Source organism: Mesitornis unicolor, unplaced genomic scaffold (assembly GCF_000695765.1).
Source record: "Mesitornis unicolor isolate BGI_N332 unplaced genomic scaffold, ASM69576v1 scaffold26465, whole genome shotgun sequence".
NCBI classification, from domain to species: Eukaryota; Metazoa; Chordata; class Aves; order Mesitornithiformes; family Mesitornithidae; genus Mesitornis; species Mesitornis unicolor.
The window spans coordinates 12,038-28,344 of NW_010187898.1; the positions used below are offsets into that span (position 1 = coordinate 12,038).

The window sequence follows — 16,307 nt, forward strand, 5'->3', positions numbered from 1 at the left end:
TCCAAAGCAAGATCAGAAAAAAAAATCAAAAGTTTCTGATTCTTTTAAGTTCTTTTATTGAAGTTTACCATTGAGTGTCTCTGTAGAAAAACTGTGATTGACAGTAAAATAAAGAATAACAAATTTGCCTTAAGAAGTAATTAAGGATGAGTGACAGTGAATTAAATAATTGCCCCACCTTTAGATAAGAAATTACCTTCTATGATCACCTTTTCCTAAAATCAGAGAAGGAATGTTTACTATTTGTAATATTTGCATAGTTGTGACTCCACATAATTGCATATTTAAGCCAGAAAGGACTGCTCAGCTTCTTAAATTGTTACTTTTTTAAAAGGTTTCTGCCTTTTAAATCTTACTATCACCTGTTGTTGTGGAATCAACAGAAAGTCTGTCTCTTTGTTGTAAAATGCTACACAATTGTCACAATTAGTTTTAGTACCTTGAGCTGATTGAAAAGGAACAGCTTAGCATGTATCTGCAGGCTGGCATTGTTTTAAAATTATAATTTAAGCAGTTTTTGGCCTGCCATGAGCAACTGTATTTGTATTTGCAAATTTTGCTTGAGCATAGGGTTTCTAAGGATGAACATAAACATTTGAAGTCTGATCTGATTCTACAGTCCTTCAGTTATGTTACCGAAAAGTCATGGTTGTTTCAGAGATGTTACACAGCTAATGTGTTCCTAGCAGGAAGTGTTAGTCATTCATTTCCATGTGATAGAAGCATTCATTAGCAATTAACAGAACTGATCCGTGTTGTAAAGAATGAGGTGGACTAATAAATATGTAGGCTGATTTTATTGTTGTGCGCTCTCTTAAAGAGATTTTTCTCACTGTTCCAAGGTAGGAGATGAAAATGCTATGTGTTCTTTTTCTTCTTCATTTTGCATCTCCTCTCACATGTAGGAAGATGGTACCAGAATGCTTCCAAATAGGTCTTGTACAGTGCTTGAAAGCTGTAGTTTTGCTTCTGCATTTCTTCTGACTGTAGTTTGATGAGAATATAAGATATTGCAGTCTTTTGTAAGTATGACCATGCTATTTATTTTAACTCTGTTCTGTAGATCTAACAGTCATGTTGCACTATCTGTGAAGAGGCTTTGGCAGTACTTGGTTAAACAGGAAGAAGTCCAGGAAACCTTTATCAGAAATATTTTTACAAAGAAGCGATGCCTGAATGAGGTTGGTATGATATATGAAATGCGTAAAATGCTGCAGGTCAATCTCTGAGCTTATTTAAGTTGTTTGGCTGGCTTGCTTACTTTCTAGAGCATTAGTGGCTAATATACTTCTCTATGGCTCTAAATCTACAGTATTTTATATTAAAAATCTTTGTGCATTGTTCATTGAAAACAAAAATAATCAGTCTTTGACTGTAGAGGTTCAACTAACACGACTTAGCTACAGTTGGTCTATTGAAGATCGGTATAGAAACTGCCTTAAAAGAATAACAAACTTGAAAATTTCGAAGATTAAAAACAATAATCTAATCAGTCGGTTGTAAAAGTTTGAGTTTGTCTCTACCATAATTTTCCTGGATTTATCCACTGGTTTCTATCATGTTATGATTCAATTTCTATAGGAAAAATGGTCATACAACAGCTAATATTTCTGTCTCTGATAACTTGTTGCAGTGTCTAGCTGGATTCCAAGTTCCAGATTCAGTTAAATGTTCTAAGGTTGTGGTTCTGTAGTGGAGTTCTGGGCTTTTTTCTCCCTCTTTAGTTGCTCCTTTTCTTTCTTACTCAAACCTACACCCAGTAATTGGAAAGAGTCACTAGTACTATAGAAAAACTGTGGAGCAGCAGAAACATAGGAAAAAGAAGTATATCCAAAGAAATTAAACATGCAGAAGAAAAAGAGTATTCATGACTAGTAAAGCCATGGCAACAAAGAGTTTGAGCTAGTCTTTACCCTGTCACAACTTACAGTATCAGCTTGAGTATTTGTTACTATTTGCACTCACTATAGACTGCAGTTAAATGGAAAATTGTTCCTTTTGTTTTGTCCTTTGAAGACGCACCATTTCTGATAATGTCTTACATTAATGCAACCATCTTGCTATGCTGTATGGAAAAATACTTCAGAATACTTTAGATATGCTTTAAGTGTTTCCAAGTAGGATCATTGGCAGCCTTACACAGCATAGGTGTCTTGGCTTTATTTTGTATCCTCTTGTTACTGATAAAATGTCAGTGGACATCTCTTATTTTCCAAGAAATTTGACTTTCCAGGTGGACCAGATTCTGTTACAGTACAGGACAGGTAAATTAGTGTCTTCTGTACTGAGTATAGAGTTTCGAATTTGATGATTACTGTTATTACATAAAATACATATGTGTTTGTGTGCAAGCGTGCTGTTGTGTTTCAGTTGTTCTGTGTTGGTTTAAACAACAAGGAATTAAGGATTTCCTTGATACCTTGCATGTTATGTCTTATCTTTATTCTTTGTTCTGTGGTTGTTCTTTCCTTGGTGAAGTCATTAGAGGAGCACAATGAAACCATGAAAAATTCTGTGGTGGAGGAGCCCATCGTCCATAAGGTACACAGTAGTAATGCTCAAATTAATTAGACCTTATATCGTTATGAAATACTACTTTTTGAAATGGTGCTGATCTCCCTTAAAAAAATATTTACTGATATATCAAACAAACTTAAAAATCAGTTTTGTAAGAGATCCGGTTAAACCAGTCTTGTTATAGAGCCTATCTGAAAATAAATATCTTAGAAAACTGGATTAAACAACCAAGTAAGGACAATATGTATTCTCAAATTCCATAGCTATGTCAGAGGAGGTTGAGATTTGCCCAAATGACAAAAATTCAGTACTACTATGAGAACATAGTACATACAGGACCATTCTCGTACTGGTGTATGAGATAGCCATAATAGTTGCCTGTAAATGGAGGTGGTTACCTGAAGTTAGAGCAGTTTGTTACCATGGTACTAGTTTGCTACTGAAAATTTTCATGGAGCCTTAGTTTTAAGATGGTGACAAATGAACCCATAAAACAATTTTGTATCAACTTTCTTGTAAGAAAGTTGATACAAAATTGGTGGATACAAAAGGTACAACTCCACCTAGAAATGCAAACCAATATGGTATTCTTCAGGCTTTCTTTTTAAAAACTAGTGAGAAGACATAAATGAGAACACTCTGTGATGTCCTTGGGCTACCTTATTTATATCAATTATCCTATAAAGCAGTATTGGCAAGTAGCCAATTGGAACTGACTGGGGAAAAGAAAAATCTTAATTTCACGTGTGTTTTTTCACCATAAAACTCAGATCATGTTTTTGTATCTGTTTGTCACTGCAGTTTTAGGCAGTTTTACATATGTTAAGAGCACCAGAGTATTAACTTTGCTTTAATCTTAAAAAAGTAGTCTACTTTATGAAGCTACAGGCTTCTTTCAGACTTTGAAAAAGACTTTGCAGTTCTTTGGCAGTACCATCTTACTGTTTTTCAAGCAAAATATCCTTATTTAAATCTTTTGAAAACCAGAGAATTAAGAAATGGAAGGGGAGAGGCTGGGAAAATATAGTTCTGGAATAATTCTTCATGTTTTGATGAAAATACAAAATTATACATTTGTAATTCAGGTTTGAATTCTTATGTCACCACTTGTTTGGCAGTGCCATTTTTTTACTGTAAAACTATTTTGTAACTACAACAGACTGGAGTCTGTAGTCTATCAGTTTAATACTTGCAATGTTGAGCTCTTTACTAGCGCTTTAGTACCCTTGTTCAAAATCAGAGTTTAGAATTTTGTGTGCTGATATATACTTGGATACATTTCTAGAATATGAATTGGTAGATAAGATTCAAATACAGCATTTGATCGCATTAGGGAAAAAAAGAAAATGTGGTAGTAAAATAACTTTGTGCTACTGGAATGTGCAGGATACCAGATATATGTAGTTGTGGAGAATGGTGAATAGATAAGCTGACAAAGTTCAAATTCATTTTCCTGCTCAGGATCTTCTTTATACCTTCTTTTGGACTGTTTCATCAGTTTCAGTAGTGAAAACTGTTTGCTAAGAGCTTGTGTTGTGGTTTCGCCCAGTAAGCAGCTAAACACCATGCAGGTGCTCACTTCCTTCACCCTTTTGGGGAAAAGAATCAGAAAAGTGAAGGAACTCATCAAATTTAGCTAATTTTTTTGAGAGCAAAACATCAAGACTCAGTTTTTTGTTATCAACACCCCCAGGTGTGCATATCACCTCACTGTTTTTTAGCATCCCTGAAAAACTTGAGAATGAACACAGTACTATGACTTACTTCTGTGACAAAGTATGCTTCCTGTGTTGCTGTGGTCATCTCAGTGTGGCAGTGGGAAGCTAGATTATTACATGTGAAACAGGTTTGCTGTAATTATTGCAGGTTATATTTGTCATTTTTTCTTAGAATTAAGATAGAGGAAAAAAAAACCAGAAATTTTGTACAATTCAGTTTTTGGTGCTGTACTTCCAGTATAAAGCAGTGTTGCTTAGAAGCCGGAACTTAAACATGCTTTACTTTTTAAAATACAGATAGAAACAGATTTGGGTTACCCAGGAGGCAAGGCAAGAATAATCCATAAAGAGTCTGACATCATTACTGCTTTTGCAGTCAATAAGGTGAGTATAAAGGAGGTAGAATAATCTAACTGTGGTGTATTTCCACCTGATAGATAAGAAAGTGGTAGTCCCATTGTGAGTGGGTGAGATATCTTTTGCCAGCCATCCTACTACAGCTTAAATTCCTAGCACTCCCTTCACTAAAGCACTTCACAATTATCTTTTAATAATTAAACAGTCCTACTGCAATTTGTCTCTTTTTCTGTTTTGCAGTGTATTGAGGGAAGAGAGAGGTTGCTTCTACTTTTTCTTTAAGCTTGTGTGTAAGAGTACACTTCCTCTGTTGAAGACAAGCAGCAGGATGCCATCCTTTCTTTTCCTGTTTAACCATTTAAGCCTTAAGAAGTGGAGGAGAGGAGCTTGGTTGCAAGCATTGTATTATAGTTACCTCTCGTTTATCTTCTGAGAAAAGCAACTCAGAAGGACTAGAGCTGCTTGAGAGAGGTATAAAATACAAATAGTGTGTGATGGTATCCCAGATGCAAATAAACATTTAAAAGGGAAGTGTCAAGTTTAGACAGTGAGAGTATATAGATTTGTAGACATAAATGTTTGGGTTTTGTAAATTGATTGTGATTTTGTGAACAACTGAGAACCAGAGAAAACGAAAAAGAGCACCTTTTTGAGTATTCCTTTTGTATCTGCCTTTGTGTGTGTTACTTTTTTTCAGGCAAATCGGAACTGCATTGCAATAGCATCAAGTCACGACATTCAAGAATTAGATGTTTCTTCAATTTTAGCTACACAGATCTATACCTGGGTTGACGATGATGTGGAAGTAGAAAATAAAGGGTATACTTTCTATGTTTCCAATATCACAACTTAGCTGTGTATAAATCAGTGTAACAGAGCACAGTATTTAATGTTGTTGTTTCTAATCTAACTTATAATGTTGTTTCATTTATAGGGCTGATGATTTCTTAGTTATACATGCTCGTGATGATCTGGTAAATGTTCAGGGAACCACTCCTTATACTCATAGTAATCCCGGCACACCTATCAATATGCCTTGGCTTGGTAGTACACAAACTGGCAGGGGTGCATCTGTGGTAAGTCACTTGTCAAAGGTTAGCCTTATGTACTCTATCTACTTCTCTCCTTTTGTCTGTTCAGTGTTGCTCATTATGTTTTACAATTACTGTGTAGGTAATCATAGTTCCTCTGTGTAATCAAGGCAAACTGGAACTTATAATCATCCAATTAACAGGTTAAAATATGGTACAGAATTTAACATAGATCAACTAAGCAAATAAAGCTCTTAGTCAATCCATATATGCTTTCTTCACTTAAGATACATCGTTTAAAATAAAGAATCGGGGTTCAGGTAAGATGTTGCAGCTTAAATTGTTCTTTAATGACTTGAAGCCAAATGCTCTATCTAAAAAACATATATTCAGGAGATTTCAGGATATAAATTAATGAAGATTGGTTAGAAATATTTGTGTGAAATACCAATTCAGCTTTTGTTTTAAGATGATCTTAGGTTTCATTCTGATTTCCAGATTATTCCAGTTGTTTGGGTTTTTTTTAAGTAAATACCAACTTCTGGTCTAGTAGAAAGTACCATTGTAGTACACTGTATATTAGTAGGAGCCTGTATTATAAAGAGTACAGCAAATGAACTCCTAAAGCAGCTTTCACTGGCAGGACAGAGGCATCAAATGAAAGGAAACTGAGCAGCTTTAACCTGGGAAAAATGAGAATTCTTGTTTTTGTAAGAAAAATGAGGAAGGCAGGACTGCAGAAATAGGACCAACTACAAATATAATACGAAGTTTGAACTCTGTGTCATGCTGATATATGACTTCTTATCTCCAAGACTGTTGTCATTTGTCATCTTTGGAGTGCTCCACAGTTTTGCCATAACTCTCCTTAGTGGTGTTATTAAATAACTCACTTCTGAATGTCATGTTTTAGCGAAGATAATCAGTGTCACTGTTTAACATTTCTGAAATACAATAGAGTGAAGGACACCTAATAAAGTGTCACATGAGCAAATTGGTTCTTCTTATCATAGAGGGGACACCTGTACAAGGGTAGCTCATACATTCAGAAGTAGATTCTGTGTTTTGAGTGAAACTTGGCCTTGAGCAAATAGCTGTTAGCTCAGATTTAATTGAAATCAAATGACAATTCTAGTCTGGCCATTCACACACTTCCCTTATTTTCTGTGCAGCATAGATGCTCTCTAATAATGCAGATCTGTTGATTAGTTAGCTGGGAGATGCTTATTTGGAGCCACTCAACTGTGCTGAAATGGTCATACAAGACACTTGTATCTCTCACCCTCTCTGCACATGAATGGGGAGTTTTCCTAGGTAACGGAATGCATTAAGTATTCTGACTTGGCTGCACTTTGTGTGTACAGCTCAGAGCAAGAACCATATGTTAATTCACATTGTAGCTGATTTTTGAAAATATTTTATGATTAGGAGTAGTAAATAAGGAATTAGCCTTGTAAGACCAACAGTGGTACCACACATAGAAGTGGGTATTGATTCCAGTACCTACACATCTCCCTGCTCGTTAGGAACTGCTGATCCTAGTTGCCAGCTTTGCAGCTCTGGTGTCAGAATCAGCTCTCTTGCAAGTACTCTTTGAATGCATTTGCCACTCCCTGTGGCACTATGCTTATGTATGGACTTTGTGTATGTTTGTGTATTTCTCAACAAAGTGATTGCATAATCTATTAATGCAAACTGTTCTTACATGACTTTCTCTTTTATATGTAGTAAAGTTTTCTTACCTAAAGATACATGGCTATGTTTCTGTTGAATGTGTTTGCTGTTAAACTTTGGACATAAATTTTGTTTGGCATACTGTTTGATTGTGGCAGAGTAGAGAACCAACCACAGGACGTGATGACAGCTGCCACTAGGGAGGGAGAGACAAAGGTACTGAATGAAGGACAAAGTGAAATAAGGATGATACAAGCATTCTTGGGAGGAAATAGTGTTACTGTGGAAGCACTCAAATCTGGATGAAAACCAGCTTCACCAAAACCTTTCTGTTGCTATTTTATATTTTGTTCCTTCGGCTATTGCTTTTGATTCTTGTTCCCATCTTTACTTTTCTGTGATTTGCAGCTCATTTAGTAGATATAGACCACTGTTCTTTACCATTACTGGCTTTTCAGTCTTGTTGTCTTTGCTTCACTTCTATCAACAAGGGAAACTATTGGACTTATGATACTGGGGCAGTTAATGTTTTATTAGCTCTGAAGTTTTCCTTGTTACTCTTCTTCACTGTTTCCTGTTACGCAGTTCATACAAGGTAAGGAAGGAGGGTCACCACCAGATTCTTCAGCACAGTGTGTTTACACATTTCTTACAGAGGTGTTTCTAAGAGAGCACTGATGTAATTAGTGTGTACTATCAGCTTTGAAACTCAGGTAATGTTCAACAGCTTGCTTTCAAGCCAGTATCTCTTACATTAGATCACCAGTCTAATAACTGGTGACTCAGATTTTAATCTTTTTTATTCTTCAGTCTCACTGCAGATTACATTCAAAGCACCTAACTCTCCAACAAAGCAATCAGTCTTCTAGCCATCAGCTACTGTTAAGTTGAAACTGAGGGCTAGCAGTATCAAATGTCGGTTGTATTAGTAATGAATGTATTTGATAGTGATACTTGGCTTCTAAATTGGAGATGCTGCACCAGAGATTCATGGCATAGTCTTTTAAAGGCATGTTTGTTTCTGTAAGCTTGAATTTTTGCAAAGCATAATCCAGTAGGAGTTAGGATAACATGATGCATGGCTATCTGTTGAATGAAGGAAGATTATTTCCATTGACTTCTGGGTAAAAGTTAGTAGCTGTAAAACACAACACAGACCTTCATGTTGGTGAAGAAATAAAATGAGCATGAATAACTTTTCTTTCACTTAGATAAATTGTAAGTTTAGAGACTGAAGTATTGCAATTACTATATTGCTAGGTATATGCACTAATGCTTGAAGAATATCATCCTCTGTTGTCTTGTCCTACATCTTATAATGCATATATTTTTTTATTCACCAATGTTTTAACAAAACGTTAACCTTTTCTCATTGTCATTTAAAATACTTAGAGAAAAAAGGAAATATTTATCTGAAGACCTTATTTTTATCTTCAAGGTAGTGTTTTGAAATCATTCGGTTTGGGTAGCTAAGAGGCATAAGGCGCTCTCTTCAAGACATAATAAAGCTTTTAAGAGTTGAAAGATATAAATCTGCTCCCAAAATGTAGTCAAGAGGATTGCAATTACCCCACTAATCCAAACCCTGGCAAATATAAGCAAGGAAATAAATTATTTCTCTCCTGTTTTTTCTCCTTCTTGTTTGCAAACTGAATATTTGAAGACCATTGCTCTTCAACTCTTTGGATAATATTAAGTAATATGAAGCAAGTAAAAATTTGTAATTCATACCTCTTTCCAGTTGACAGTAGGGGAGGATAGCATATATAAAATACTTGATTCACTATCTGCTGTTTCAGTGACAAAGTAGTGGCAAAATACTCTATAAAATTATAGCAATTGAAAGTCATGGTTGGACTCGATGATCTTGAAGGTCTTTTCAAACCTAAATGATCCTGTGAAAATAGTTCAGTGCCAGCTTGCTACTGATGCGTAGTAAATGGTAAGCCGCTGTGTTGAAAGTGAGTGCTTTGGCAACAGACTTTTGTTGGTGTTATAATTTAAAGTTAACACCTGGCACAAGTTTCTATTCATGGCCTCTTCTTTCTCAAAATAATACATCCATGAGCAAATTGAATCCAACAATTTGCTGAGGACAGACAGTCCTCAAAGTAGCCAGATGCTTTTGAGGAGAACTAACAGGAAATAAAAGAAAGAAAACTTAACTTTGATGTACATTAATAGAAAAAAAAGATGGGAAGAGACATGCAAGGAAAATACAGACACATTTCCCTGATGAAAAATCCCTACCATTTCTTTTCTACTGTGGGTTGGACTTATGGTTTAAATAGATGGGCTTTTTATCTAAATTGTCTAATGTCTCTAGTCCTCTTCATGCATTGTACTCTTTTTAGTTAGGAATTAATTAACTAAGAAAAACAGCGTTCTTGGGAATGTACCTTGCTCAAAGCAGAATTTCGAATTTAGGAGCAAAAGTGCTACTGAAAATCCACTAGACTTGTATTTGCAAAATTCTAAACACTTTTGAAGAATTTTTTTCTTTTACCAGTTGCTAGATATATTGCTTATTCTGGATGGCCACAAACAATCACTTTTCAAACAATGACAATAAATTAACTAGACTTGAAAATAAATATATTCCTTCCTACTTTTTACGTCTGTTAAAGTTTGTTTACCTCTTTCTTTACATGCTTCTGCCTCTCTTTTGCTTATCTTACAAAATTCAGGAATATTCCAATAAATTTAATGGAATCAGAAAGGAATTGGCAAGAAAAGAGGTAAGACTGCAGTCTAAGGAGTGTTTATATTTGGATCCATAAATCTCTGAAGGAAAAATTTGATATTTACCTAGATATATAACGCTGCAAAAGTATTAACATTTAGACAGTCTTGGAAGAAACTGACTTCTGCCTGAATTTGTGAACACAGTACTTGCTTTCAGTAGGAATTTTGATAGGAAACAGTTCTCTGCCATCACTAATTATTCTAGTTCAATAACTTTTTGTTAAGTAGTATTGTTTAAAATTTTCTGTTATTTTTTGTATTGAACAGATGCTCAAGAAGGCTATGAATAATGTCAGAAGAATGGCTTCTCATCCAACATTGCCTTATTGTACGTTGTGTTTTGTTAAAAAAAAATTATCTAAAGTTTATATATTTACTTATTGGCTCTGTTTCTTGGTATGTTGTTATTTTATACTAGCACAGCAATTTATTACATGTTTTAAAAGTTGCTTATAAGCCCTATTTTATTGAAACTATTTTTCATTAAAAAATACACTGTGAGATATAGTAAAGCCTTTAGAAATTGTGATGTTTATAGCAAAAAATACTGTATTTCTATTTTATTTGAAACTTGGACGAAAGATGATATCTTGTTATCTCCAAGTAAATAGCTTCTTATTTCAGTACCATCTAAATGCAGTTCTTAATTGAACAGTAGGTACAGTTCAACAAGTTTTGAATAGCGTGGGTTTTAAGTTTCAGTGGTATCCACTACTCCTACAGTATGGCAAGTACTATGGCACATAATGTGGCACTAGTTATTTTGAGGAAGTTGTGAGCTGGTGTGAGATTTCTTAAAATTCTGGAAGCAACCTCCTGCTCAACTGCTACAACACCTATGGAAAGTCATGTAGATATTTTCTGTTGCAGACCTGACAGGTGCTCAAGATGGTAGTGTAAGAATGTTTGAATGGGGTCATGCCCAGCAAATCACATGCTTTCGATCTGGTGGCAACTCAAGGGTAACTCGAATGAGATTCAATTACCAAGGAAATAAGGTAACTGACAGAATGTTTCTGTACATCCCCTTCTCTTCCCTTTCCCATGCTCCCCTCCCCAAAGACAATTTTAAATTAGCAGAGACATCACATTCTTCAAATCTAAAGTAGTTTCTCTGGATTGTGGATAATTTCTCTGTAATACATACTTATGCATTTACTAATAATACATATTTTTTCAGTTTGGAATTGTTGATGCTGATGGATATATAAGTTTATATCAAACAAATTGGAAATGTTGCCCACTTACTGGAACTTCACCTAAACCATATTTGGTAAGCTGAAAATTAAATTTGCTTCCATTAACTTATGTTGGGCTCTCTTATTTCCTTCCTTCTTTAGAATAATTAGGAGAGGGCAGGGATTGTGCTGATAAGCAGTATTAATCAAGATATAATAATATATTGTTGCCTTCCTGTGACCCATATGACAGACATATTTGTAAACTGTAATCATACTTACTAAGTTGGAGAGTGAAAAAATGCAGTGTTAGATACGAAATAACTTTAATGTTCTTTGAGACTTATCAGTAATTGTCAGGTTTTAATTAATTGTCAATAACATAGGACTGCAATGTATATTTCCATGAAAAATTAAGAGTATCAGAAGGCATACACATACCTTTATAACCTCTGTTCATTAAATTGTTTTCGAAACACCTTACCTTCTTAAGGTAGTTTAAGATTTCATGGTTCACAAAATCTTTATTTTTAATAAATAATTTCTAAACTGCAATTTTTCAGACTTGGCAGTGTCATAACAAAACAGCCAATGACTTTGTTTTCATCAGTTCATCATCTTTGATAGCCACAGCAGGATTGTCTTCTGACAATAGGTAAGAATTGCTGTGATAATGTATAAAAATGAAGTGGTGACGGGCTTTCTCTCCATCCCTTCCCCACCCTCTACTCCTTTTGATGTTTCTTTTTGAGCAGTTTAAGAGCAAGATGTGTATCTCTGCTCTCTTTCTTCCTTTGTGGGAGGAGGAGGAGAAAAGCAATGTTTGCAGCTGAATTCCCTGTGCCTATTAAAGAAGGTTCCATAGGGCAGCATAAATCCTCTGTTCATGTTCCATATGGGGAAGGGAAGTGGAGTGGGAGGTGCTGTGCTCTTCTCCCTGACAGGACACGTGGGAATGGTTCAAAGCTGGGTCAGGGGAGGTTTAGACTTGACATTAGGAAGAATTTCTTTACTGAGAGGATCATCAAACACTGGAACAGACTTCCTAGAGAGGTGGTTGATGCCTCAGGTCTGCCAGTGTTTAAGAGGCATTTGGACAATGCCCTTAATAACATGCCTTAATTTTTGGTCAGCCCTGAAGTGGTCCGGCAGTTGGACTAGATGATCATCGTAGGGTCCCTTCCAACTCTGTTCTATTCGTATGAGTCTGTCTTAAATTATTTTTATAGACCTAGAGAGTTGTGCATAGCTTTTCATTTCACACCTATTTTCTTAAGCAAGTTTTGTTCAAAAAATGGCAATACCTGCTAACATTCAGGTGAATCCAGCTACAAAAGATTGTAATCTTAATATGAATCCTTCATGAGAGCAGCCATAGAGTGATTGTGCAGAGGGCATGTTCTTGCAGTATACATGAAACTGAGAAAATAATTTGGGGTCTGCTCAAAAGTAGCCATTGAAAGTCTGTTTACAGTGCTTTTATGGCACTTTTAAGGTTCAGATGACTTTTCAAGTGGTCAAAATAGTTTAGGACATTTGTTGGTGAATTAAAACTTTTTTTTTTTCTACAGAAACATTTGTCTTTGGGATACTTTAGTTTCACCTACAAATAGCTTGGTGCATGGTAAGTAGAATACAACCAGCAAAATATATGATCACAGTAAAATAAAAAAAACAACAACATAAAAGTGTGTGTCTTTCTTTATGGAAAAGTTATTGAGGGAATTAATTTTAATATTAGCAGTAAAACGTCATTCACTGTCCTTTGGGTAAACATTTGTCTTTGGGATACTTTAGTTTCACCTACAAATAGCTTGGTGCATGGTAAGTAGAATACAACCAGCAAAATATATGATCACAGTAAAATAAAAAAAACAACAACATAAAAGTGTGTGTCTTTCTTTATGGAAAAGTTATTGAGGGAATTAATTTTAATATTAGCAGTAAAACGTCATTCACTGTCCTTTGGGTACACCAGATAGTGTGCCATATATAAATGATTGGTTTCATGGCCATGAGCACCTTCTTTTGCATACCCTGTACCTTTGCGCCACAAGTATAAACCTTGACAACCAGTCAGCTATAATTTCTGGTCCTTTTTAAAAGACTCTTAGCAACTCCTGCTTGTAGTGACTAGCATGTTGAGGAGACAATAGCTGTAAAACTGTCAAAACTACAGTTTTTAGCACAGTTGTGAGATACACATTTGCAGGATATGCATCTACACCCTTCAATTCAAGGTTCAGAGCAGCCCCATTCATAATTTATCAATTAAGTATTAGACCAAATAATGGTACTATAAAGATAGCATTGGGCACTTGCAAACACATTATCTGTTTGGAGAATATGAGAGGACATGCTTTTTTGTAAACTGTTACCTATTACATTGCTTCTGAAAATTCTGTCCTCAGAGAAGCCATGATTATAAAACAGTTCTCTGAAGGTACAGATATGAATAAACATACCAAACTTTCCAGAAAATATTGATTTATAAATATATTGAGTAAGCAGATGTACAAATACAATCTCATATACTAATATTCAGAGTTGAACTAAAAGATGAACTTGTAATTGCAATGTGGTGCATTTTTGCTTTCAAAGATCATACAATTCTATGACATTTTTATTCTTTGTATTAGGCCAAATACTGTGGATTTTGTGTGCATTTATAGATATCTACATACAGTATTACACAAATGCTTTAGAAAAATTATTCCTGTCAGTATGCTTTTTGAGGTATAATAAATATTTAGCATAGTAACTACTAATATTTTGCTGCTGTGGAAAAGAAATGCTTTTCAGTTTCTGAAATACACAATTAGGCTCAGAGAGAGGAGTACTGAACTCCTTGTAGTTGAAATATGGTGAATGCTTTTTATGTGAGGTGTGTGGAATTACTAAACATAAATTTAGAGAACCCTTTGAACTGTATGCCATGTGTTAGGATTCATAGTGTCTAGTCTGAAACATTCCAAGCTTTGTTCTGATAATCGTAATATTCATTCACTTTCTCCACTCATCTAGGGGAGCAGACATATTGAAACAAATGTGAAAAGCAGCAAATTAAAATAGCCAGTGGAAACTTCCAAGATATTTGGGCAAGTAATTTAGGAGGACATTTCTTATGGGTAACATATGCTCTAAAGTACCCAAGCATTAGAGAGTTTGAAAAGAATCAGTTAATAGCTTAATAGTTTGCAATTACACAGGGATAGAAAGGAGGATATTATTTTTGTATATAGACTGTAACTGCTTAACTCAAGAATACTACAACTGCAGGATGTCTAATGTGAACCTGGGTTTATATATATATATATGGTACTACAATAAATGAACTGCTTGTGGCTAAATTCAATTACAGCATCAAGGTTGCTGTTGCCACTCTCTTGAACCATTAGAGGTTGATGGAAAATTAAAGTTAGTACTGTGAAATTGAAGTTAGTACTGTGTGTTTATTTAAATTACTTTTCCTTGGCTTTCAGCTTTTATCTGTCATGATAGTGGAGCAACTGTGCTAGCATATGCTTCAAAACATCAGCTGTTAATATCTGGAGGCAGAAAAGGCTTTACATGTATAATTGATCTTCGCCAAAAACAGCAGCAGCAGTTACTCCAGAGTCACGATTCTCCAGTCAAAGCAATTGCAGTTGATCCTATGGAAGAGTATTTTGTCACAGGATCTGCTGAAGGCAACGTAAAGGTATTAATGAGGAAGGGGAGGGAGCAGAGAGATGAAGATGGTGATGATGTGTAAATTCAAAAAGAAATTTGCATAGTTGTGGAATAATCAAATACATCATACATTCAGTATTTCTTCTCAGCTGTGACTTTCACATTTACTAATTAATCATATTAGTCTTACCTTGCAGTACTCCTAGTTAGTCTTACCCTAGCCCCCATATATTTTCCTTATTACAGAAAATTAATAGTCTAGAACTGTGTCATTACAGATTGCTACATATCTTTTTCTTGAATGCAAAATGTATTCCAATTTCTCTGTGACTCATTACTGATGAAATTTAATGTCACGGTCTTTATCCGTATGAAAAGATTGATGTCTCAATGCTTTTTCAGGTATGGAGTCTGTCTACGTTTAATCTTCTTCACACTTTCATCAATGAGCATGCTCGACAGTCTCTCTTCAGAAATATTGGGACAGGAGTCATGCAAATTGAGACAGGACCAGCAAATCACATATTCTCCTGTGGTGCGGATGGAACAGTAAAGATGAGAATCTTGCCTGATAGATTCAGCCCTTTAAATGATGTGTTAAAAAATGATGTGAAATTTATGAGCTAATATTTTTCTCAGAACAGTGTATAACATTCCCCTTCTGTCATGCCTGAAAATATTTTTCTTGAAACTAGCCAACAAAGTAGATACACAATAATAGCTTGTGCCACAATTATGCTTGTTTGTTTGGTTTTGCTCCCCTATTTATTACCTGGAGCTTTCAGTCCCTGATGCATTGATGCCTTAAGGATTAGCAAGGTCCTTCAGATTTTGATGATTGCCTAAAATAAAAGCTACACATGACTGAATTATATGCTTATAAAATTAAGATGTTGCTGAAGTGGTTTACTTTTCCCACCTGGAGTGTACCATCTGGGCCTAGCCTCTGCTTGTATTCAACACCTGGCCGCCTTCTAAAAGCTGGCCCATCCAGATAGAAACCTTAGATAACATTACTCTTTCACTGTGGCAACCATAACTGTTTCTCTTCACTACTTGTTCAGTCAGCCAACAATAAAAATTTATTTTTAGGTAGAAGAGAAACAAAGCCTATATAAGTAGATACTCGTGGCCATGCAAGCATTCATATAATGAGCCACTGTCTGTCTCCATTCCTGGAATCCAGGCCATTTACCTCTAACTTGCCTGAGCTCCTTCCTCTGATCTAGGGTGTAAGAAACTTAAGGATGTTCTGTAACTTGTCTTCTGTTCTATGGCTTGACTCACTGCCATCAGGATGGCAGGCTTGTCTTTCAAAAATAAATATATTTTTAACCCTGAACACTCCCTTTACAAAAATATGTAAATATTAATAGGTCTCTTCCTAGTAAAATAGTCAATTTTATGTCTGAAGC

At 35.3% G+C, this 16,307-nt stretch overlaps 1 protein-coding gene across 1 annotated transcript in view; it reads left to right on the forward strand.

The window, feature by feature from the left end:
* Nucleotides 1-15,742, forward strand: part of LOC104541538 (dmX-like protein 1) — a gene marked incomplete at its 5' end in the record, with an annotated part of 19,757 nt that extends 4,015 nt beyond the window's left edge. The window contains 13 exons of the mRNA XM_010185623.1: nt 1,064-1,181; nt 4,533-4,619; nt 5,290-5,411; nt 5,527-5,668; nt 9,985-10,035; nt 10,310-10,370; nt 10,913-11,040; nt 11,223-11,315; nt 11,784-11,875; nt 12,792-12,844; nt 14,703-14,920; nt 15,295-15,676; nt 15,712-15,742. Coding sequence (XP_010183925.1) covers nt 1,064-1,181; nt 4,533-4,619; nt 5,290-5,411; nt 5,527-5,668; nt 9,985-10,035; nt 10,310-10,370; nt 10,913-11,040; nt 11,223-11,315; nt 11,784-11,875; nt 12,792-12,844; nt 14,703-14,920; nt 15,295-15,519 — 1,390 coding nt within the window. The remainder of the gene's footprint in view (nt 1-1,063; nt 1,182-4,532; nt 4,620-5,289; nt 5,412-5,526; nt 5,669-9,984; nt 10,036-10,309; nt 10,371-10,912; nt 11,041-11,222; nt 11,316-11,783; nt 11,876-12,791; nt 12,845-14,702; nt 14,921-15,294; nt 15,677-15,711) is intronic.
* Between the last annotated feature and the right edge of the window lie 565 nt (nt 15,743-16,307).